This window comes from Pristiophorus japonicus, unplaced genomic scaffold (genome assembly GCF_044704955.1).
Source record: "Pristiophorus japonicus isolate sPriJap1 unplaced genomic scaffold, sPriJap1.hap1 HAP1_SCAFFOLD_389, whole genome shotgun sequence".
Classification (NCBI taxonomy): Eukaryota; Metazoa; Chordata; class Chondrichthyes; family Pristiophoridae; genus Pristiophorus; species Pristiophorus japonicus.
Window position 1 is genome coordinate 554,423 of NW_027253750.1, and position 25,032 is coordinate 579,454.

General features: G+C 44.7%; 2 protein-coding genes and 1 long non-coding RNA gene across 11 annotated transcripts in view; 1 reads left to right on the top strand and 2 right to left on the bottom strand.

Moving 5' to 3' along the window:
- Positions 1-15,171, bottom strand: part of LOC139250550 (uncharacterized) — a 43,680-nt gene extending 28,509 nt beyond the window's left edge. For 3 of the 7 annotated variants that reach the window (XM_070872932.1, XM_070872933.1, XM_070872928.1), the window contains exons 1-6: positions 15,051-15,171; positions 13,872-13,946; positions 12,011-12,124; positions 8,584-8,679; positions 7,333-7,440; positions 1,701-1,796 (exon numbers count right to left, since the gene is read on the bottom strand). In XM_070872932.1, coding sequence (XP_070729033.1) covers positions 1,701-1,796; positions 7,333-7,440; positions 8,584-8,679; positions 12,011-12,124; positions 13,872-13,946; positions 15,051-15,108 — 547 coding nt within the window. In that variant the 5' untranslated portion in view covers positions 15,109-15,171. The remainder of the gene's footprint in view (positions 1-1,700; positions 1,797-7,332; positions 7,441-8,583; positions 8,680-12,010; positions 12,125-13,871; positions 13,947-15,050) is intronic. The other 4 variants (XM_070872935.1, XM_070872931.1, XM_070872930.1 and 1 more) reach the window with 3 other exon arrangements.
- A 162-nt stretch (positions 15,172-15,333) lies between these two features.
- The window catches only part of LOC139250549 (uncharacterized), a 40,509-nt gene continuing 30,810 nt past the window's right edge, over positions 15,334-25,032 (top strand). The window contains exons 1-3 of the long non-coding RNA XR_011591327.1: positions 15,334-15,502; positions 15,977-16,050; positions 18,188-18,272. This is a non-coding gene — a long non-coding RNA (uncharacterized lncRNA). The remainder of the gene's footprint in view (positions 15,503-15,976; positions 16,051-18,187; positions 18,273-25,032) is intronic.
- The window catches only part of LOC139250548 (heme-binding protein 2-like), a 36,122-nt gene continuing 29,082 nt past the window's right edge, over positions 17,993-25,032 (bottom strand). For all 3 annotated transcript variants that reach the window (XM_070872926.1, XM_070872927.1, XM_070872925.1), the window contains exons 6-7: positions 21,136-21,299; positions 17,993-19,256 (exon numbers count right to left, since the gene is read on the bottom strand). In XM_070872926.1, coding sequence (XP_070729027.1) covers positions 19,175-19,256; positions 21,136-21,299 — 246 coding nt within the window. In that variant the 3' untranslated portion in view covers positions 17,993-19,174. The remainder of the gene's footprint in view (positions 19,257-21,135; positions 21,300-25,032) is intronic.

The window sequence follows — 25,032 nt, forward strand, 5'->3', positions numbered from 1 at the left end:
TTATTCTATTGTCATCTATGTCTCCCCTTAATTTCTCATTGTTTGCTTAACTACACATCATTATGTATTGTATGTTATCCTTCCTCGCACACCTGCAATGACTCATTCTCTTTTCATATTTCAGCTCACCTCTCTCTTCCCTTTTCTCTCAGTCTCATTTGATTTAAGCCTTCAGAACGGAGACATTTCTGCTAGATTTTCTAGAACATCCATCACCCCAACTACTCATTGAATTTACTCAAAGAACTATTAGGGAGTGTAACTCAACATGTATTGATCAACCGTAAAATAAATAAAACATAGCTACTTCATTGCAATTCTACAGAGCAAACACAACTGTGTACAGAGAGGGGCTGAAGGTGGAGAACTCATTCGGCAAGGGGACCAAGCTCATTTTCCCCGCCCTAGTCAGATGATGTTGAGATCAACTGAAGTGCTCCCCTCCTCTTGCCCCATTTGAGATCAGATAAAAACATGGATTGAACTTAATATCGTCCGTATGGCTTCAGTGTCTAACTGAAAGGTGCATTTCCCTTATGAGCCCTTGGACAGTATTCCATCTGGTCCACAGTGGACGGAGGTCTGCAGAATAAACTGTCTTTAACTTGTGGCTTCATTCAGAAATTCCACAATGATGCTCACCAATAGCTCAATGAGTAAATGCACCAACTGGTGTGGTACTGAGCGATACAGACCACATGTCTCAGGTTCAATTACCATGCTGCGCTAAGTAATCTCAGCATAGTTGGGGCAACAGTAAGTACGCTACAATTGGACCTAGTGGGAATGATAATCAGGTAGGTTCCATATTGGGTAGCCGATCTGCAACAGCAGTTTTATGCCGAGGCGGTAAGCCCATGTCGCTGGGCTCAGAAGATGAAAAGCCGTCGGGGATTCTGTACCCGATCACTATCCAGTGAATTTTTCTGAAAAGTGGGTGTATTGGGGCTAACAACCGAGAACTGAATCAGGTTCAGCTGTGATATCCTTCATAATCACTGCCTGGGCTCACACATAATGATGGTCGTTAACATGAGGTATTTTAAGGCAGCTAGTATCCATGGAAAAAGTCAGCACTTTCAGGTGAGGCCGAGAAGAAATACATTGAATTCTTGTTATGAGTAACGATATATATCTTTGGGACCACCTTTCCTTTCAGTGACAAAGTCAGTCATTTCTTTTTTTCATCTTATTCAAAAATACATGTGTACATTTAAAGTTATTTCCCACCCTTTTTTAAGTCTGCATTTTCCCAAGAGCCACACACTTTTTTCTAGAAAAAGCTACAATCAGGATTTATGTTTTGGAAAGAGGCAATTTATTCATTCCCCATTTCTGCTTCATAAGAAATAGGAGCAAGAGTAGGCCATACGGCCCCTCGAGCCTGCTCTGCCACGTAATACGATCATGGCTGTTCAGGTCCACTTCCCCGCCCGCTCCCCATAATCCCTTATCGGTTAAGAAACTGTCTATCTCTGTCTTAAATTTATTCAATGTCCCAGCTTCCACAGCTCTCTGAGGCAGTGAATTCCAGAGATTTACAACCTTCAATTCCTCCTCATCTCAGTTTTCTTGCTCAGATTCCCCCTGCATCACAGGCCTGCACTGCTGAGGCCAGCATTCCCAATCCAGAGCTTGCTATCAATTTTTATCAAGTAATTTTAAAAGTTTCATTATTTAGAGGATGTTGCTTTTCAAACCTTGATATATATGTGGAGTGACTCCAAATGAAGATTCAGGAATTATAACTTCTCTGGGTCCTCCTCTGATATGTTCCTCTTCGTGATAGATAGGGTCTAAAATTAAATATTTTAAAACTCTCATCAGAACTTTTGTGCAATTTACTTATTTTTCTCCTCTATTTTGCTCTTTTATCTACAAACTAAAGGAGGGACCCAGGTGTTGACTATTAAGGTATCTGTTAGGCAATATCTGCTCAACTGCTACCTACATGCTTTTTCCAGTGAATAACAGCATGACTTCCAGCCAGCGTTCAGCTACCCAATCAGAGCTCAGCCATGATCATAGATTGGTTACAACACAGGAGGCAATTCAGCCCGTCGAGCCTGTGCTGGCTCTCTGCAAGAGAATTTCAACTAGTCCCACTCCCTCGTCTTTTCCCCGTAGTCCTGCAATTTTTTTTCCTTCAAATACTTATCCAATTCCCTTTTGAAAGCCACAATTGAATCTGCCTCCACCACCCTCTCAGGCAGTGCATTCCAGATCCTAACTACTCGGTGCATAAAAAAGTTTTTCCTCATGTCGCCTTTGGTTCTTCTGCCAATCACCTTAAATTTGTGTCCTCTGGTTCTCGACCCTTGTATCAACAGGAACAGTTTCTCTCTATCTACACTCCTCATAATTTTGAACACCTCTATCAAATCTCCTCTCAATCTTCTATGCTCTATGGAGAGCAACTCCAGCTTCTCCAGTCTAACCACTTAGCCGAATTCCCTCATCCCTGGAACCATTCTTGTAAGTCTTTTCTGCACCCTCTACAAGGCTTTCACATCCTTCCCAAAGTGTGGTGTCCAGAACTGGACACAATAATCCAGTTGAGGCCGAAACAGTGTTTTCTGAAGGTCCATTGTAACTTCCTTGCTTTTCTAATCAATGCCTCTATTTATGAAGCCCAGGATCCCATATGCTTTTTTAACCGCTTTCTCAACCAGCCCTGCCACCTTCAACGATTTGTGCATATACCCCCAGGTCTCTGTTCATGCACCCCCTTTTGAATTGTACCCGTTAGTTTATATTTCCTCTCCTTCCTTCCAAAATGTATCCCTTTGCACGTTTCTGCATTAAATTTCATCTACCACGTGTTTGTCTATTCCACCAGCCTGTCTAGGTCTTCTTGAAGTCTATCACAATCCTCACTGTTCACTATACTTCCAGGTTTTGTGTCATCTGCAAATTTTGAAAATGTGCCCTGTACACCTAAGTCTAAATCATTAATAAATATAAAGAAAAGCAGTTGTCCTAGTACCTACCCCCGGGGAACACCACTGTATATGTTCCTCCAGTCTGATGTCTCGCCCGCAGCTGTTAACGCCTCCCGCGGAAGTTAACGAAGGTGCAAACCGGCAGCGCCCCAGGCCGCTGATGATGTAATCGCCGTGCGCAGCGACTCGATTTCGCCCCGGAGTTGAAATTCGCTAATGCCGTGAGGTCGCACAGGTGATGTTCGCACCATCCTTGCTGGTTGAGAACCGGGCCGCACTCTACTTGCAGGGAGAAAATTAAAGGGGAGGTGCTTGGTGCCATTTTGTTTCGTTGGCCGACTTACCGGTCGCGGCCTTGCGTTGACGATTTCATGAGGTCTGTGCCGCCATGTTGCAGCCTGACACTCCACTTCTTGTGCCCCTTGTGGCTCCTCGGCACATTGCAGAGCTCGCAGCGTCCCCTCCCCTTTAACGGAAGGGGAGGGCCCTGCGCTCCCATCAGCGCTACCCAGGGCTCTGCATAGTGCTGGAAAATTCCCGCTCTTAGTGTCCCGGTCCCGCTGAGAATGGAGCGGCTGACATTGCCCTGCACCTTCTCTCGGGGGCGGTAACCCCAATTTCGTGCCGGGCGCAGGAAGCCCCGCCTTGCCTTGGTTATCGCCCACCGAATTTAGGCCCCTAAGAGTCTTAAAAGTCAGGCTTTATCTCCAGCCGCTCTCTTAATCAAGTGATTATTTACAGATATATTAATTTGTTTATCTAGTTACATTAGAGCCATTAAACATCACATCACAGGCGGTCCCTCGAAACGAGGATGATTTGCTTCCACGCCAAAAAGGGATGAGTTCACAGGTGTTTCAATGAAGGACCTAATATTCCAGATCCCGAACTACATCCTGAAGGGTGGAAGATGCCTGTGCGTGGATATTTTTAACGTGTGGTGACCGTTGCACACCAGCCACCACACGGGCTTGACAGAGCTAGGTCTTGGCAAGGATTACCCAAGACGACTGGAGACCAGTTCTGCTGCACGGACCCAGTGCGCACATATATCGCAGTGTGGGCTGGCCCGTGCTGCCACTGGGCCCTTGGCTCCGAACTCACGCCTCACCTGGGCCCCATTCATGTCCCTCTACAATCTCTCGCCACTCCTTCGCTGGGGCATATAACTCATTGCTGTGTGTGGGATCTTGCTCTACCTGACATGTTTGCAGAGAGCCGGGAGAAGGGCCTCACCTGAGAACGCTGCAGCTGTCGCCGCAACGGCAGACGTCGAGGGATGCCCCGCCACCCAAAGCATGGCTGACGTCAGCGGGGGAGGGAGCGAACATGCCGGGGTGGTGCGGGTGGGAGGAGGGCCGCAAGGCCGGGGCGAAGCTGTGGCTGGTCAGGGTCAGTGGGAGAGACGACGCTCATACTCTCCCTCCTAAAACAAGCTGGTATATTACACAGCAAAGTCAACTTCGGTCATCTGAGCCATGTAATGTTATTACTTTTCAGCAATGTCTCTACTTGCTCCAAAAATGAACCTCCATTTTATAAGTATCTCGAACAGTTTTACCCACAGTAAGAAAGCAAAGCCTAAAATAACACATCAGCTGAGCTTGTGCACGATTTCCTGCATTAAAGACCACACCCATCAGTTTCAAATTAATGGCTGAGTTTCCAAAAATTGTAATGATCCTGCCAATAAGAAATACATTTCAATAATTTTTGATAAACAATATTACTTGTAGTATGCTCAGCGATATTGTAAATTGTAAAAAAGTTTGCATTACACAGGGTGGTGAGACCTACTACTGCCTACGGACCCCGATCTCAATTTTCCTAACCCCGATAAAATTGTCAGATAAAATTTAATTTTCAGCTTTGTTAATCTTTAATGCCAGGAATACAGCAAGCCTCTTCCCTGCCTGCCACATTTCTTTGGTACCATTGGCGTGCTCCTTCTTGGCGGTGGGAATAATGCTACATTTAGGACATGAGCTGCAGATTACTGCAGTAGTTTAATGCTTATGACCAGAGTGGTCCTTTATTGTAGCAGTGTGGCAGCCTATTTATATGAACAGGTAGGTTGAATGAATGCTCTTGGTTTTGACTCAATGTTGAATGTTAATCAGCAATACATTTAAGTTTATATACAGTCGTGTATGTAAGAGCCATTAAAACGCTAATACTCACTCACCAATCACCTACCTGCAGTCCTGTGATGTCATGCCTTGCTTTTGCTGTTCTTTTGGAATTGGGTGGATTTGTGTATGCCGCCTCTGCTGCCTCGTACTCTTTATCCTGTACTGCCGACTCCTTTATAGCTTGCTCTAGGTTTATAACAATTCAGCTGACATTGTCCATCTAGGTGTTTAAATAAGCTCACTGTATTTAATTCTTTGCTATGAACTCATGTGGATTGGTTAGAGTTAAAGAATAATCTGAGGGATATCCTACTAGTAAGTATAGATATATAATTTGCTTATACTTAATAAAACCAACAAGTTTATTTATATCTGCCTTCTGAACCTATACTCTGTATTCCAGCTGAAATGCCATCTACATTGTATCCAGAATGAAGTACATGTGGTGCAACAGTGCCATCTACTGTGGGGTAGCATCTGACACACAAGGATCACTTGACAATAATCTCAGAATTGATAGGTTCAGATGTTGCTTCGAAACTGTTCCTCGAAATGTACACGTTTAGTAGTTTTTTGCTATTCCGCATTGAGAACTCACCTAGATTGATTAGTAATTCACAGGTCTCGATAGTTAGCCTACATGTAAGTATATAGACTTGCTGCACTTTCTGTTGATATTAATAAAGCCATCAAGTTGATTTATCATGGCATCCAAATCTATATAATTTGGATTAATCTATTCGGTTGATCAATGTCCCTTCGACATGAATGGCATTATATAAATGCAAGATCTTGCTTTCTTTCTTGCACTTATGCCCCACAAGTTAGTGAATTAATAATACAATGGGCATTCACAAATTACGAAGAATGTCGCATTTGCACAGGTTGCAAAATATTGAAGTTGAGGAGAGTTCAGCATGTCCACTGTTATGGGAAAAAGAGAGTTGAAAGAGAATTCCTGTGGGTTTGGGAACGAAGAAACATGCCTGTAGATCTTTAAAAAAAAATTATTTGTTCATGGAATGTGGGCGTCGCTGGCAAGGCCGGCATTTATTGCGCATTCCTAATTACCCTTGAGAAGGTGGTGGTGAGCTGCTTTCTGGAACCGCTGCAGTCCTTGTGTACTCCCACAGTGCTGACTTTGTCGGCAGTAGTAGGCAGAGCACAAGTCTGTGGGTGTGGGAAGAAAAGGGAGTATATCTGTGGGTTTAGAAGTAAGTGTTAATATGTCTGCTGGTTCAGGTGAGAGGCAGAGTATATTTGGCCTGTACTTGTTTCCTGACAGTTTCCTGTTGATTTCTTCCCATATGATAGAACTTCCCAATTGTGCTTCATAGCCCCATTACACATAAGTGTTTTTAGAAACAATTTTGAAATAAGGCAAGTAACCATGAGTGACAAAGTTACATAGAATGTACAGCACAGAAACAGGCCATTCGGCCCAACTGGTCTATTCCGGTCTTTACACCTCCTCCCACCCTCTTCGTCTAGCCCTATCAGCACAACCTTCTATTCCTTTCTTCAAGATGCAGAGAATGTTTACAAGAATGATACAAGGGATGGGACTTCAGTTACATGGAGAGGCTAGAGAAGCTGGAGTTGTTCTCCTTGGAGTAGAGAAGGTTATGGGGAGATTTAATAGAGGTGTTAAAAATTATGAAGCGTTTTGATAAGAGTAAATAAGGAGAAACAGTTTCCAGTGGCAGTAGGGTTGGTAACAAGAGGACAAAGATTTAAGATGATTGGCAAAAGAACCAGAGGCGAGATGAAAATAATTTTTTGTATGCAGCCAGTTGTTGAGCTGGAATGCGCTGCCTGAAAGGGTGGTGGAAGCAAATTTGATCATAACTTTCAAAAGGAAATTGGATAAATACTGGAAGGGGAAAATTTTGTAGGGCTATGGGAAAAGGGTAGGGGAATGGGACGAATTGGACAGTTCTTTCTAATGACCACCTTTTGTGCTGTATAATTCTATGTTTTATATATATGGCCCCCAGTTTTGGTCTCCCCCACAAGTGGAAACATTTCTCCGTCTACCTTAGCAAACCCTTTCATAATATTAAAGACCTCTATCAGGTGTCTCCTCGTTCTCTTTTCTAGTTATATTAGAAAAGCATGCCACCTCAGTACCTTACAGGCCTAGAATAAGATACTCCTCCACAAACATACACACAACTACAAAAGTCTCTGTATTGTACATTTTAACCCAGTGGTTTGTTTAAAGTTTCATTACTGAAATCCTGTAACTTTTTTCACACCTTCATAAAAATGTGGATGCATTCTAGATGGAGGTCTGGGCAAATAAAACTCTTTGTGTCCAGCCATTGCGTCTTCATCTATTATCACTTCTTCATCACCTACAGGGTCTGCAAAGAGATATTTTAAAACAGTAACATCAGCGTGTGCTAAACTCATCAAGTTGAGGTTTTACACTGTTATTTTTCCTCTCTCTTTGCATTGCATCCATTTTAATGTCTATTTTGATATTTCAGAACAATGAAATGTTCAACAGGGGCTACAAATTCACAGTACAGAATGCAAGGTGAGTGGCCATACTGCAGGAAAATACCAAGGTTGAACATATTAAAATGATGAGGTGAATCAAGAAGTAGCAGATAGGTGCTGGCACGATGCTTCAATCTCCGTGCTGTTCCCACAATCCCCGTGCTGTTCCCACAATCCCCGCACTGTTCCCACAATCCCCGAGCTGTCCCCACAATCCCCGCGCTGTCCCCACAATCCCCGCGCTGTCCCCACAATCCCCGCGCTGTCCCCACAATCCCCGCGCTGTCCCCACAATCCCCGCGCTGTCCCCACAATCCCCGCGCTGTCCCCACAATCCCCGCGCTGTTTCCACAATCCCCGCGCTGTTTCCACAATCCCCGCGCTGTTCCCACAATTCCCGTGCTGTCCCCACAATCTCCGTGCTGTCCCCACAATCCCCGTGCTGTCCCCACAATCCCCGCGCTGTCCCCACAATTCCCGTGCTGTTCCCACAATCCTCGCGCTGTTCCCACAATCCCCGTGCTGTTCCCACAATTCCCGTGTAGTCACTGTAATTTCTATCAATGTTAAGTGTGTAATTGGCCTGCGACAGAAGTGCATAATTGCCAGGTTTTTTTTTCCCATTGACTTCAGTAGAAAGGAGAATCACTGATTCTCTAACACCCATTTTGTGCTACCTCTGATGACCTTTTTATCTTTATAATCAGTTTTTCTGGCTCTTTACTAATGGTCATTGTTTTGTCTCTGCAATCCCTCCTGCGCTCTACCTATGATCCATGACAGTTAATATAAACCTTTTAAACTTTATAGTGTCTTTATAATCACAATGCTGTCGCTACCATCATTCAGCATCCCAGTCCTACTGCTTTGCTTGTAAATCACGACAACCCCACCTCAATATTGCTCAGCAAAAGATGATCTCTTCATAGATGCACTGGTAACATGCTCTGTTTAATTTATGTTTCACATGATAAATGCTCCATTTGGGATACTGTACTACTCACATAAAATGCGGGAACCTCGTCGTCTACGCCTGAGCTGCATTGGGTTATATTGCTGCTGCTCTGCTTCGCGAAATGGGGGCACTTTCTTTGGGCGGCCTGAAATAAGAGAAACGTTAGTTTAAAAGAAATCACTAATCCTGCAGAAACAACCAGATGATGTGACACTCAGCTAACTGCGAGTAACTATCTTGCTCTTTGCATGACTTTCCCATTCCGACTGTTACTTTCAAGATAGATTTTGTCTGTTTTGACCGTGAAAATGGCATTTTATAGCAAACAGTAACACAAAAGAAAAGGAAACACGACACACACATTTCAGCCATTTCTTCTATCAGAATGACACTACTAAATATTGAGCCGGAAAAAAAATAATTAGAAGCAGATAACACGGATTTCAGAAAGGAAGATGATGATTGACAAAACTGAGAGTTCTTTGAGGAGATGGTTGTGTACATAGACTTTCAGAGAATCTTTGACAGGGTGCTACACAGGAAGTAAGGAATTAGGGGCAGGTTAGCGACTTGGATTAAACACCGGTTAGAAGGGAGTTGAGGTACGTTTCTCCGTGTGGTTGGAATTGCGAGCGGTGTCCGAGAGGGTACTGTTCTGTGAATGCTTTTGTTCACTGTATACAGAAATCATTAGGATATTGGACTAGAGGGGGTGGTATCCCCAACTTTACAGATGACGCTAAAAGAGGAGACAAAGTAAATAATTCCGAGGACCAAGAAAATCTGCAAGGGGATATTAATAAGCATGAAGAAGAAAGTGGTGGATGAAAGTCAATGTCAATAAATGTTGGGTAGTAGATTTTCATTAAAAGGAAAGTTATAATTATACTTTGAATGGGGGAAGAGTTGGCTAGTGTGAAAGTGCAGAAGTATATGGGGGTTCAGCAGACATTAAAAGCAGCATCTCAAGTGGATAAAGCTATAAAAAAGCTAATGGGATATTATTTTTTATGGCAAAAGGTATAGAATATAAAAGTCGTGATGTAAAGGTGAATCTATATAAAACCTTACTAAGCACTGTCTGCATTTTTGGCTCCACAGTACAGGAAAGGTGTTCAGGCAATGGAGGATAGAGCACAGATTCACTCGGATTTTGCCTGCTACGAGGAAATATAAATATGAAGAAAGACTCAAAAGACAAGACTCATGAATGAAGAATTGCAATTTTGATGAGGTACCAGAAGGCTAAAGGAACCATACCGCAACAAATATCAGCTCTTTCATGACCGAGGAGGAAAGCTGGGAGGGAACATTCATGATAGGCAGTCCCCTTGCTTCCACTCTTAAAATGAGTCCTTAGGTGGCTGAACAGTCCAATATGAGAACCAGTCCCTGTCACAGGTGGGACAGATAGTCGTTGAGGGAAGGGGTGGGTAGGACTGGTTTGCTGTGCGCTCTTTCCGCTGCCTGCGCTTGATTTCTGCATGTTCTCGGCGATGAGACTCGAGGTGCTCAGCACCTTCCTGGATGCACTTCCTCCACTTAGGGCGGTCTTTGGCCAGGGACTCCCAGGTGTCGGTGGGGATGTTGCACTTTTTCAGGGAGGCTTTGAGGGTGTCCCTGTAATGTTTCCTCTGCAAACCTTTGGTTCGTTTACAGTGAAGGAATTCCGAGTAAAGCGCTTGCTTTGGGAGTCTCGTGTCTGGCATGCGAACGATGTGGCCTGCCCAGCGGAGCTGATCAAGTGTGGTCAGTGCTTCAATTCTGGAGATGTTGGTCTGGTCGAGGACGATAATGTTGGTGCGTCTGTCCACCCAGGGGATTTGTAGGATCTTGTGGAGGCATCGTTGGTGGTATTTTTCCAGCGACTTGAGGGGTCTGCTGTACATGGTCCATGTCTCTGAGCCATACAGGAGAGCGGGTATTACTACAGCTCTGTAGACCATGAGCTTGGTGGAACACTGCCCCATTAAGCACACTCAAGGTGTCAGTCATGTTCAGTGGTAGCACTCGCCTCTGAGTCAAAAGGTTGTGGGTTCAAGTCCTACTGCAGAGACTTTAGCACATAATCTAGGCTGGCACTTTAATGCAGTACTGAGGGAGTGCCACACTGTCAGAGGGGCAGTGCTAAGGGTGCGCTGCACTGTCGGAGGGGCAGTGCTGAGGGTGCGCCGCACTGTCGGAGGGGCAGTGCTGAGGGAACGCTGCACAGTCGGAGGGGCAGTACTGAGGGAGCGCTGCATAGTCGAAGGGGCAGTATTGAACGAGCGCTGCAGTGTTGGAGAGGCAGTGCTGAAGGAGCGCTGCACTGTTAGAGGGGCAGTACTGAGGGAGTGCTGCATAGTCGGAGGGGCAGTGCTGAAGGAGCGCTGCACTGTTGGAGGGGCAGTACTGAGGGAACGCTGCACAGTCGGAGGGGCAGTACTGAGGGAGCGCTGCATAGTCGAAGGGGCAGTATTGAACGAGCGCTGCAGTGTTGGAGAGGCAGTGCTGAAGGAGCGCTGCACTGTTAGAGGGGCAGTACTGAGGGAGTGCTGCATAGTCGGAGGGGCAGTGCTGAGGGAGCGCTGCACTGTTGGAGGGGCAGTACTGAGGAAGTGCTGCAATGTCGGAGGGGCAGTACTGAGGGAGCGCTGCATAGTCGGAGGGGCAGTGCTGAAGGAGCGCTGCACTGTTGGAGGGGCAGTACTGAGGAAGCGCTGCAATGTCGGAGGGGCAGTACTGAGGGAGTGCTGCAGTGTTGGTGATGTCGTCATTTGGATGAGACATTAAACCAAGACCCTGACTGCTCTCTCTAGTGGACGTAAAAGATCCCATGGCACTATTTCAAAGAAGAGCAGGGGAGTTATCCCTGGTGTCCTAACCAATATTTATCCCTCAAGCAACATAACAAAAACAGATTATCTGGTCATTATCACATTGCTGTTTGTGGGAGTTTGCCGTGCACTAATTGGCTGCCGTGTTTCCCACATTACAACAGTGACTACACTTCAAAATGTACTTCATTGGCTGTAAAGTGCTTTGAGACATCTGCTAGTTGTGAAAGGCGCTATATAAATGCAAGTATTTCTCTTTCTTTCAAATAACATCACTAAAACAGATTATTTGGTTATTATCTCATTACGGTTTGTGGGACCTTACTGTGTGCAAATTGGCTGCCGTATTTCCTATATTACAACCGTGCCTACAGTTTAACAAAAGTATTTAATTGTGATGAGGTCATGAAAGGCATCATATAAATGCAAGTTCTTTCTCTCTCTCTCTAAGATTCAGCATAACATGGGTTAAATTCAGCGTACTTTCTCAATACTGCCTTGAACCTGACACCCAATGTGACACGGGCACAATGGGCCGAACAGCCTCCTTCTGTGTCGTCATTTTTCTATGATTCTATGAAAGTGTGCCAGCTTACAATGTACCCAATCTGTGACACATTTAAAGTTTCACTCACTATTGTTTGTAGTGGTTTTCCTCACCTCCATGCAATCTGGGAGGGTGTTCAGTTCTAGATTCTATTATGGAGACCTGACTCGGTTGTTGTTGATGGCCTGCTTCACTTATAACGCTCCCTTCAGGTAGACGAGCAAGCTCTGAAATGAAGAGCACCACTGGGAGTATTATAAATGTGGAAGTGTGGGGTGATAAACTTCTGTTCTCTCACTTTACAGCTACCATTATCATCACTTTGATATTTTTTCAATGAATCAAGCTAAACAATTATCTCCAACAAAACATGGCATAGCCACCATCAAAAAACTGGAAAGCTCAAACACCAGCCTGTAATTTTCTTGTTCCTCCTTGCAAGAGCCATCACGTGCAGAAATACAGAGGAGCACAATTGGCAAAAAAAAATGCCAAGTTTCATTAATGTTATAATGCCAATTGTGTGGTGCCTGTATATCCTGAAGCTGCTGACTCATGCTAGGGGACATGTCTATGAGTGCCAAAGTAGTCATTTACGTGTGAGCCCATGCAATGAGTATCGGCAGGCTGTTGATTATTGAAGGGGCATTACAGTCAATGCCAAGCGAGTGGTCATCCAGCACCAACAAATGAACAGTCCAGTCCGAATCACTGATAGTTACCCAGAGTGGGAAGCGCGCCTGATAGTTCCCTTCCTTGCCTGCGAGTGATGTGGCCAAGTGTAGCATCCCAACTGTTGCCCGAGCTGAGATCAGCTAACTTAGCAGACGGGAATCAAACCCGAGACCTTCTGGTCTATATTGCTTTGTGCTACACCCGATAGTATCTTTACTCAGTGAATAAGCAACGATTTGGAAAACAGATTACTGTTAGCTGCTGTGCATAATGACAAGTTCTTTATTAGTAGCAATGTTGCTTCTGAGTCAGAAGAATGTAGGTTCAAACCTACTTTAGGATGATCTAAGGTGACACTTCAGTTGAATGTTGAGGGAAACTCACATTGTAGGAGGAACTGTAAATTGGATGAGATATTAAACTGAGGCCCCATCTGTCTGTTCAGAAGGATGTGAAAGATCCCATGAAAGTATTTGAAGAAACATAGAAAATAGGTGCAGCAGTAGGCCATTCGGCCCTTCGAGCCTGCACCACGATTCAATAAGATCATGGCCGATCATTCCCTTTCTTTTCTCTCCATACCCCTTGATCCCTTTAGCTGTAAGGGCCATATCTAACTCCCTCTTGAATATATCCAATGAACTGGCATCAACAACTCTCAGCGGTAGAGAATTCCACAGGTTAACAACTCTCTGAGTGAAGAAGTTTCTCCTCATCTCAGTCCTAAATGGCTTACCCCTTATCCTTGACTGTGTCCCCCGGTTCTGGACTTCCCCAACATTGGGAACATTCTTCCTGCATCTAACCTGTTCAGTCCCTTCAGAATTTTATATATTTCTATGAGATTCCCTATCATTCTTCTAAACTCCAGTGAATACAGGCCCAATCGATCCAGTCTCTCCTCGTATGTCAATCCTGCCATCCTGGGAATCAGTCTGATGAACCTTCGCTGCACTCCCTCAATAGCAAGAACGTCCTTCCTTAGATTAAGAGACCAAAACTGAACACAATATTCCAGGTGAGGCCTCACCAAAGCCCTGTACAACTGTAGTAAGACCTCCCTGCTCCTATACTCAAATCCCTTAGCTATTAAGGCCAACATACCATTTGCCGCCTGCTGTACCTGTATGCCAACTTTCAATGACTGATGAACCATGACACCCAGGTCTCGTTGCACCGTCCCTTTTCCTAATCTGTCACCATTCAGATAATATTCTGCCTTTGTGTTTTTGCCACCAAAGTGGATAACCTCACATTTATCTACATTATACTGCATCTGCCATGTATTTGCCCACTCACCTAACCTGTCAAAGTCACCCTGCAGCCTCTTAGCGTCCTCCTCACAGCTCACACCACCACCCAGTTTAGTGTCATCTGCAAACGTAGAGATATTACATTCAATTCCTTCATCTAAATCATTGATGTAAATTGTAAAGAGCTGGGGTCCCAGCACTGAGCCCTGCGGCACCCCACTAGTCACTGCCTGCCATTCTGAAAAGGACCCATTTATCCCGACTCTCTGCTTCCTGTCTGCCAACCAGTTCTCTATCCACGTCAGTATATTACTCCCAATACCATGTGCTTTGATTTTGCACACCAATCTCTTGTGTGGGACCTTATCAAAAGCCTTTTGAAAGTCCAAATACAGCACATACACTGGTTCTCCCTTGTCCACTCTACCAGTTACATCCTCAAAAAATTCTAGATTTGTCAAGCATGATTTCCCTTTCATAAATCCATGCTGACTTGGAATGGATTTATCTCTCAACCAATACAGATAATGTGCTCATTTATCTCTTTGCTGTTGCTGGACCTTGCTGTGTGCATATTGCTTGCCAAGTTTTCCTATGTATATGGCAGGCGTTACGGGCGTGTCGTCAGGGGGCGCGCGTGGCCAAGGGGGTCTAACATTAACGGCGTCGACCTCTGTGAAGAACTTGACTATCTTCAAAGTCTGTTTCCAACGAACTGTGGTGCTATGCTCCAGAAAAGCAAACTTCAAGGAGGTAAAATTGCCCTTATTATAGCCCCGTTAGCACCTCCGGGGAGTGGGGGGGTGTAAAAGTTCCTACGGCACTATTTTAAAGAGCAGGGGAGTTCTCCCGGTGTCTTGGCCAATATTTATCCCTCAATCAACATTACTAAAAACAGATTATTTGGTTGCTGGTTGTGGGATCTTGCTGTGCGCAAAATGGCTGCTGTTTCCTACGTTACAAGTGACTACACTTCAAAAAGTACTTCATTGGCTGTAAAGCGCTTTGAGACGAGCGGTGGTGGTGAGAGGTGCAAGTCTTTCTTTTTCTCTTTGGTGGTATGACTGCGACAGGTCTTCATTCATTGGTGAATGGCCATATATCGGATGATTGCGCCCCATTCGGCGGTGGACTCTTTATTGAAAGCGAATATTTTCCTCTCCTTTGACTGGAGCCGGCAAGCCCCGCGGGGTGGGTGTGTGTGTGTGTGTGTGAGGTTACTCACCCAGCGGGACGTTGGCCAGGATGCAGCCGAGGAGCAGCAGGTAGCCGCGCGCCGCCATCTTGTGCCGGCCGGCCGGGTGTGAGGCGCCGCCACGCGCTTCCCGCCCAACACAGGCCGCATTGTGGCGTCACCGCGGCGGGGGGGGGGGGCAGCCAATCACAGCGCAGCAGCCCGCAGAACGTGCACGCGACAGAGACTGGAGCCGACTCTGTGTGTGTGTGTGCGCGCGCACGCGCCCGCCTTCCCGCCCGAGGCTCGAGCGCCATTTCGCGCCTTCGGGAAGGAGGAGAAGGAGGCCCTCATTGTAAGCGTCAGCTACCATCTCCTCAAGGGCAGCTGCTGGCGTTCGAGATGTTTACTTTGCTGCTGATGGAAATGTGTTCAAGCCATCATCTAATCAATACCCAACTGATAAGGAAATAACTAATTAATCACCAGGCACTGAGCCACAGGTTATGTTCAATAATAGACTTTTGCCATTTTGTTCCACATTTTCGCACCTGCCAACATTTCCATGCCCCATGCCCTGGTGGGGCAATGGGCAACGGGTAATGAACTCGCTCCAGAATCCTCGGAAACAGTGCGTATGCCCAGAGCGATAATGCACACTAGGTTATGGTCAGTTTAAGGGCAGACCTTTTGAGACGTTGGGCAAACAGCACATTTTTAAAGGTGCTAAAACATACTGTCTGCGTAAAGTGTGGACGATCGACATGCATTTGCAAAAATGTGGGCAGCTTGCCCCAAATTCAGCCCCACGCGGAACAGGTGGAAAATCTCGGTGCCACGAGCGAGTGACAATTGCTGGTTTTGCTTTCAAAACACAACCTGTTTTGAAGCATTATTCTGTAAGCTCCATGTGTACAAATGGGTTTACAGTCTGTACCAGCTCTTTGCTAATCATACATGTCATCCCAATGTTACAGATCTGGGTAACACAGCTCCACTGAAAGTGAGAGAGCATTCAAGAAGTCTGGACATCACTGAAAACTGAAGCCAGGTAAGCAGCATGGAAGCTGAAGAGCAGAAGGAAAGCTTATTTTTGTAATCTTTCCTGTAACTACTTGCGAAACAGTACCAGCAGAAGTGTGAAATCAGATTACCCATGTGGTCAGTAGAAAAGCAACATTTATATATTTTTTCCACAGGAAGAGAGATTGGGGTTGTATTGTATTTGCTTCATGGGTTCTTTGCTTAAGAATTCACAGCTACACATTTGCTGTAAGGAACTAGCTGGTTTATTAACAAAAGTTTCACAATCAAACTGAACCCTACCATTTCATTCACCAGGTTCACAACTGCATGCCTCATCGTGGAGAACTTGAACTTAATTAACTAGGGTTTTATTGAGTCTTGTTAACATCTGGATATCAAGAAAGACTGGATCAACTGGGCTTGTATTCACTGGAGTTCAGAAGAATGAGAGGGGACCTCATAGAAATGTTTAAAATTCTGACGGGTTTAGACAGGTTAGATGCAGGAAGAATGTTCCCAATGTTGGGGAAGTCCAGAACCAGAGGTCACAGTCTAAGGATAAGAGGGAAGCCATTTAGGACCGAGATGAGGAGAAACTTCTTCACCCAGAGAGTGGTGAACCTGGGGAATTCTCTACCACAGGAAGTTGTTGAGGCCAATTCATAAATATATTCAAAAAGGAGTTAGATGTAGTCCTTGCTACTAGGGGGATCAAGGGGTATGGCAAGAAAGCAGGAATGGGGTACTGAAGTTGCATGTTCAGCCATGAACTCATTGAATGGCGGTGCAGGCTAGAAGGGCCGAATGGCCTGCTCCTGCACCTATTTTCTATGTTTCTATATCACATGACTGGCTTAGCCACTCACAGTGCAACAACTCCACAACTATTTTAATAGAACATTAACTCAAGTGCCCCCTTTTGGTAAAGGCACTAGAGCCCACAAATTTCCAAATAAAACTTTAATAACGGAAAATTAAATCAAATTAACATTTGGTTGCTGGTGGTGATGATGTGCAACAGCACCACAACTCTTTTGGGGGGGGAACAAAACAAACATTAGATCAAGTGCCCCCTCGATCTAGGGGACACTCCAGACACTTTTAACTGCACTCTTTTTTCATACTTTTTTTGTTTTTCTTTGTTTTACAGCTCCACAAACCCATGAGCATGCTCACAGGTGTATACATTACAGGGGTAAATTTGCTTCTTTTGTGCTCCTGGGAGGAAGCCTCACGAGTTAGGAGTGGATATTGGGGAAATTTCATACCAGCCACCCCTGATTTTCCATCTATTAAAATGAATGTGAATGTGTGATTTCCACGCAGCAGCTGAGGCTTCTTGCCGGCAGTAAAAAAAAGAAAAAATTTACCCTATCATTTCTTCCCCCTCTCTTTCTTTACTGTGTCAAAAGAAACTTTCTTCATGGAAGAATTCTGTGTGACATAGAAACATAGAAATTTACAGCGCAGAAGGGGGCCATTTTGGCCCATTGTGTCCGCGCCGGCTGACAAAGAGCCACACGGCCCTCGGTCAGCAGTCCTGAAGGTTACATATAAACCTATGAACAATGGCGGAAAGGTAAAGAGCAACCGGCCCAACCAGTCCGCCCCACACAACTGCGATACCCCATGCACCGCAACATTTTACACTCCACCCCATGCGATCTCCTGGGAGAGGAAAAAAAACAGATAATAACCCAGGCCAATTGGGGAATAAAATCTGGGAAAATTCCTCTTCGACCCATCCAGGCGATTGAAACTAGTCCAGGAGATCACTCTGGCCGTATTAGATTCCCTAGTGACATAGTTTGTAGACTAGAGAGTCTGATTTGGAGATGTGTTTCCATTCTAGTACCACTTCATATCAACAGAAAGCAATAACGGAAAGCCTGTCACAGAACACACACAAACAATATACACGTGTAATTACTTTATTGAAATAAAATGAAGTATTTCATGATTGCTTGCATTTCTATATTCTATTCAATATTAAGATATATAGAAAACCAGATTCAATAATGATGCAAAATATAATAAAAAAGCAACCTTGCATGTTCCCCACACTTAAAGAAATGAAACTTTAAACTTAGTAACGCGGTTTTGGGGAAAAACTGAAACTAATCTGTCAGTGAGGTGTTCATATTTTCTTTCCAATATTTCAGATGTGCATCTGAAAGGACAACATAACAGCATCTTGAATAGATTACAGTCAAGGTTGAAATTTGCAGAACACTTCCATAGTCTGAGGTATGGTGGCATAAGTAATTATCCATTAAAGCCTGACAAACCAGGAATTAAAGTATGAACATGTACTATGTTGAAATGCCACAGTACTCAATTATTGTTTCAGGACACCTCAAGGGCAGTTTTGTGGTCCATTACTAACTAGTGGCAGAGCTTGAGTATTGGAAAAGTACAAGACTGAAACATTTGAATAAATAATTATTTAATGTCACTTTTACTCTTTAGAAGCCATATCAGCGCAATTAATTTAGCTCCTGTTTTCGATGGTCATACCTGGAGCTCAGTCTGTGGCTCTGGACCAAAACATCCTTAAAAAAAAAAATTCTAACCTCCAATTGCAGTTGGAGTTGCACATTTGTGAGGTAACCTTTTGTGCCATGAAGTGTTTGGGTACAGGTTTGTCACACAGTGAGCAGGCCATCCAAGGGTTAGAGAGGATGGGTTGGGCATTCTTGCATGTATTCTAGTAGCTGATTATAAATCAGTTTTTCCAATGCCTGAAGGGTGTTCATGTAGCCAATTATCAGCTGTGAGTTATGGCATTGAATCGGCAAGAAAGGGACAGAACTGCAGAAGGGGAGCCAATTTTTTAATTTCTAGTAGTTGAGTATCAATACTTGCCTGAATTAGGATAGCAGTTGACTGAACGAACAAAACACTTATGTTGAAGAGGAGGCTCCATATTGTGGTTCCTTCCCAGTCCAACCTTGCCACCTGAATACTGGAATTAATGACCAATGTGTTTTTGAAGCAGACAAAGAGTATGTCATTAGATATGATCCCTCGATTCAGACAGATAATAATCGCATGTTTCGTTCTATGAAGCTAAAATCTAAAAGCTATGGTTACAGATATTGAATTGTAAGTCTCATGGAAAGTTCTTCAGTTGGTCTTTTTTGGTGAGATTAGGGGGCTGCGGTTGGACATGCTGGAGTTCCTTCTGCGATATACCATACTTCATTGTGCCGATCAACTAATGTCATCGGACTACATGAAAAAGAAATAAAGGTTGATCTTAATAGCATCCATTTTTATTGAAGTGAATACTTGCAAGTGAATATACATAATGCTCATTACAGAATGGGACATTGCCCCTGCTGTTTTTCTTCAACTTCCACCTCTTCTGAGCTAATGTGGGGGAGACAAAAAAAAACAAGGAAGATAGATGCAATCTGCCTCCAGAGCAAGCCACTATTAAGGGTATGCACACACTGAATCTGTTTTCCTTCAGGTGGGAGGCATCTTGTCTTTGCTTGGCTTCTCTTGACAGTGGAATCGACAAGATTCCACTTTCATCATATGAGGAATCACAGCTGCACACCTATTTCCAATTGCCCCATGTTGGAGCACTAATTCATACCAACACTGCATTGCTCTTGAGGTCACTGTTTATATAGCTTTATAAAAGTATTCCCTTCCCTTCACCTTTCTTGGATCTCACTCACATCATCTGCACCTGAGAGCATGGAGAGTCACCCTGCTCCCAGATCTCATGCAAGCCATGATCCAGACCAACGGATCCACCACAGACCAAATCAGCATCCGGACTGGGGTCAAGTAAGGCTGCGTCATCGCGCCAATCCTCTTCTCGATCTTCCTCGCTGCAATACTCCACCTCACATTCACAAGCTCCCCGCTGGAGTGGAACCAAACTATAGAACCAGTGGGAACCTGTTCAACCTTTGTCGCCTCCAGGCCAGATCCAAGACTGTCCCATCCTCTGTTGCTGAATTACAGTACGCGGACGATGCTTGCGTCTGCGCGCATTCAGAGGCTGAACTCCAAGTCATCATCAACATCTTCACCGAAGCATATAAAAGCATGGGCCTTACACCAACATCCGTAAGGCAAAGGTCCTGTACCAACCTGACCCCGCCACACAGCACTGCCCCCCAGTCATCAAGATCCACGACGCGGCCCTGGACAACGTGGACCACTTTCCATACCTCGGGAGCCTATTATCAGCAAGGGCAGACATTGACGATGAGGTTCAATACCGCCTTCAGTGCGCCAGCGCAGCCTTCGGCCGCCTGAGGAATAGAGTGTTCGAAGATCAGGCCCTCAAATCTGGCACCAAGCTTATGGTCTACAGGGCTGGAGTGATACCCGCCCTCCTGTATGGCTCAGAGACGCGAACCATATACAGTAGACACCTCAAATCGCTGGAGAAATACCACCAATAATGTCTCCGCAAGATCCTGCAAATCCCCTGGGAGGACAGATGCACCAACGTCAGTGTTCTCGATCAGGCCAACATCCCCAGCATCGAAGCACTGACCACACTCGACCAGTTCCGTTCGGCGGGCCGCATTGTTCGCATGCCCAACATAAGACTACCAAAGCAAGCGCTCAACTCGGCAAGCGAGCCCCAGGTGGACAGAGGAAACTTTTCAAGGAACTCTCAAAGCCTCCTTGATTAAGTGCAACATCCCCACTGACACCTGTGAGTCCCTGGCCAAAGACCACCCTAAGTGGAGGAAGAGCATCCAGGAGGGTGCTGAGCACCTCGAGTCTCGTTGCCGAGAGCATGCAGAAAACAAGCGCAGGCAGCGGAAGGAGCGTGCGGCAAACCAGACGCCACACCCACCCTTTCCTCCAATGACTGTCTGTCCCACCTTTGAGAGACTGTAATTCCCGTATTGGACTGTTTAGTCACCTGAGAATGCACTACCTATGATGATGATGATGAAATCTCCATCTGTGCTACGATGACATTGGCCATCTGGAGTTGGTGTCTCCCCATTTCAGCATGGTTAAATTTGTGAACTATATAGAAAGGATTGCAGATGGGCATTCTGTTCACTCCATTATCCAGCTAACCATTGAATTAAAGCAACAGTCTTCTAAACTTGCTCTATGTCTTTACCTGTTGTAGCAAGCACCATAGTAATAACTGGAATCAAAGAGCTGGGAAGCATTATTCAGCTGTTGTTTCAGTTTTGAGGAATAGATTTCTGAACTCAATGTCAATAACCAACCACCAAAGGATTTCACATAAGCGTTCATCTCTGGGAAGTCAATGAAATAAACCTGTTTCATATAAAAGAAAAAATTAATTATATGTCAGTAGATAGAAATTGGAAAAGTAGACTCAACATCCAGGGGTATTCAACATTCAGGAAGGATAGAATAAAAGGAAAAGGAGGTGGGGTAGCATTGCTGGTTAAGGAGGAGATTAATGCAATAGTTAGGAAGGACATTAGCTTGGATGATGTGGAATCTATATGGGTAGAGCTGCAGAACACCAAAGGGCAAAAAACGTTAGTGGGAGTTGTGTACAGACCTCCAAACAGTAGTAGTGATGTTGGGGAGGGCATCAAACAGGAAATTAGGTGTGCATGCAATAAAGGTGCAGCAGTTATAATGGGTGACTTTAATATGCACATAGATTGGGCTAACCAAACTGGAAGCAATACGGTGGAGGAGGATTTCCTGGAGTGCATAAGGGATGGTTTTCTAGACCAATATGTCGAGGAACCAACTAGGTGGGAGGCCATCTTAGACTGGGTGTTGTGTAATGAGAGAGGATTAATTAGCAATCTCGTTGTGCGAGGCCCCTTGGGGAAGAGTGACCATAATGTGGTGGAATTCTGCATTAGGATGGAGAATGAAACAGTTAATTCAGAGACCATGGTCCAGAACTTAAAGAAGGCTAACTTTGAAGGTATGAGGCGTGAATTGGCTAGGATAGATTGGCGAATGATACTTAAGGGGTTGACTGTGGATGGGCAATGGCAGACATTTAGAGACCGCATGGATGAACTACAACAATTGTACATTCCTGTCTGGCGTAAAAATAAAAAAGGGAAGGTGGCTCAACCGTGGCTATCAAGGGAAATCAGGGATAGTATTAAAGCCAAGGAAGTGGCATACAAATTGGCCAGAAATAGCAGCGAACCCGGGGACTGGGAGAAATTTAGAACTCAGCAGAGGAGGACAAAGGGTTTGATTAGGGCAGGGAAAATGGAGTACGAGAAGAAGCTTGCAGGGAACATTAAGACGGATTGCAAAAGTTTCTATAGGTATGTAAAGAGAAAAAGGTTTGTAAAGACAAACGTAGGTCCCCTGCAGTCAGAATCAGGGGAAGTCATAATGGGGAACAAAGAAATGGCGGACCAATTGAACAAGTACTTTGGTTCGGTATTCACTAAGGAGGACACAAACAACCTTCCGGATATAAAAGGGATCAGCGGGTCTCGTAAGGAGGAGGAACTGAGGGAAATCCTTATTAGTCGGGAAATTGTGTTGGGGAAATCGATGGGATTGAAGGCCGATAAATCCCCAGGGCCTGATGGACTGCATCCCAGAGTACTTAAGGAGGTGGCCTTGGAAATAGTGGATGCATTGACAGTCATTTTCCAACATTCCATTGACTCTGGATCAGTTCCTATCGAGTGGAGGGTAGTCAATGTAACCCCACTTTTTAAAAAAGGAGGGAGAGAGAAAACAGGGAATTATAGACCGGTCAGCCTGACATCGGTAGTGGGTAAAATGATGGAATCAATTATTAAGGATGTCATAGCAGCGCATTTGGAAAGAGGTGACATGATAGGTCCAAGTCAGCATGGATTTGTGAAAGGGAAATCATGCTTGACAAATCTTCTGGAATTTTTTGAGGATGTTTCCAGTAGAGTGGACAAGGGAGAACCAGTTGATGTGGTATATTTGGACTTTCAGAAGGCTTTCGACAAGGTCCCACACAAGAGATTAATGTGCAAAGTTAAAGCACATGGGATTGGGGGTAGTGTGCTGACATGGATTGAGAACTATATTATATTCCAGTGAAAAAGAAGGGCGGCAAGAGAAGAGATAACCAGCCCTGGATAACCAAGGAAATAAAGGAAAGTATCAAATCAAAGACCAATGCGTATAAGGTGGCCAAGGTTAGTGGGAAACTAGAGGATTGGGAAAATTTTAAGCAACAGCAAAGAATGACTAAAAAAAGCAATAAAGAAAGGGAAGATAGATTACGAAGGTAAACTTGCGCAAAACATAAAAACAGATAGTAAAAGCTTTTACAGATATATAAAACGGAAAAGAATGACTAAAGTAAATGTTGGTCCCTTAGAAGATGAAAAGGGGGATTTAATAATGGGAAATGTGGAAATGGCTGAGACCTCAAACAATTATTTTGCTTCCGTCTTCACAGTGGAAGACACAAAAACCATGCCAAAAATTGCTGGTCATAGGAATGTGGGAAGGGAGGACCTTGAGATGATCACTATCACTAGGGAGGTAGTGCTGGACAGACTAATGGGACTGAAGGTAGACAAGTCCCCTGGTCCTGATGAAATGCATCCCAGGGTATTAAAAGAGATGGCGGAAGTTATAGCAGATGCATTTGTTATAATCTACCAAAATTCTCTGGACTCTGGGGAGGTACCCGCGGATTGGAAAGCAGCTAATGTAACGCCTCTGTTTAAAAAAGGGGGCAGGCAAAAGGCAGGTAACTATAGGCCGGTTAGTTTAACATATGTAATGGGGAAAATGCTTGAAACTATCATTAAGGAAGAAATAGCGGGACATCTGGATAGGAATAGTGCAATCAAGCAGACGCAGCATGGATTCATGAAAGGAAAATCATGTTTAACTAACTTACTGGAATTCTTTGAGGATATAACGAGCATGGTGGATAGAGGTGTACCGGTGGATGTGGTGTATTTAGATTTCCAAAAGGCATTCGATAAGGTGCCACACAAAAGGTTACTGCAGAAGATAAAGGTACGCGGAGTCAGAGGAAATGTATTAGCATGGATAGAGAATTGGCTGGCGAACAGAAAGCAGAGAGTCGGGATAAATGGGTCCTTTTCCGGTTGGAAATCAGTGGTTAGTGGTGTGCCACAGGGATCAGTACTGGGGACCACAACTGTTTACAATATACATAGATGACCTAGAAGAGGGGACAGAGTGTAGTGCAACAAAATTTGCAGATGACACTAATATTAGTGGGAAAGCGGGTTGTGTAGAGGACTCAGGCTGCAAGGAGATTTGGATAGGTTAAGCGAATGGGCTAAGGTTTGGCAGATGGAATACAATGTCGGAAAGTGTGAGGTCATCCACCTTGGGAAAAAAAACAGTAAAAGGGAATATTATTTGAATGGGGAGAAATTACAACATGCTGAGGTGCAGAGGGACCTGGGGGTCCTTGTGCATGAATCCCAAAAGGTTAGTTTCCAGGTGCAGCAGGTAATCAGGAAGGCAAATGGAATGTTGGCCTTCATTGCGAAAGGGATGGAGTACAAAAGCAGAGAGGTGTTGCTGCAACTGTATAAGGTATTGGTGAGGCCGCACCTGGAGTACTGCGTGCAGTTTTGGTCACCTTACTTAAGGAAGGATATACTAGCTTTGGAAGGGGTACAGAGACGATTCACTAGGCTGATTCGAGAAATGAGGGGGTTACCTTATGATGATAGATTGAGTAGACTGGGTCTTTACTCCTTGGAGTTCAGAAGGATGAGGGGTGATCTTATAGAAACATTTAAAATCATGAAAGGGATACACAAGATAGAGGCAGAAAGGCTGTTTCCATTGGTGGGGGAGACTAGAACTAGGGGGCACAGCCTCAAAATACGGAGGAGCCAATTTAAAACCGATTTGAGAAAGAATTTCTTCTCCCAGAGGGTTGTGAATCTGTGGAATTCTCTGCCCAAGGAAGCAGTTGAGGCTGGCTCATTGAATGTTTTCAAGTCAAAGATAGATAGATAAGGGAATTAAGGGTTACGGGGAGAGGGCGGGTAAGTGGAGCTGAGTCCACGACCAGATC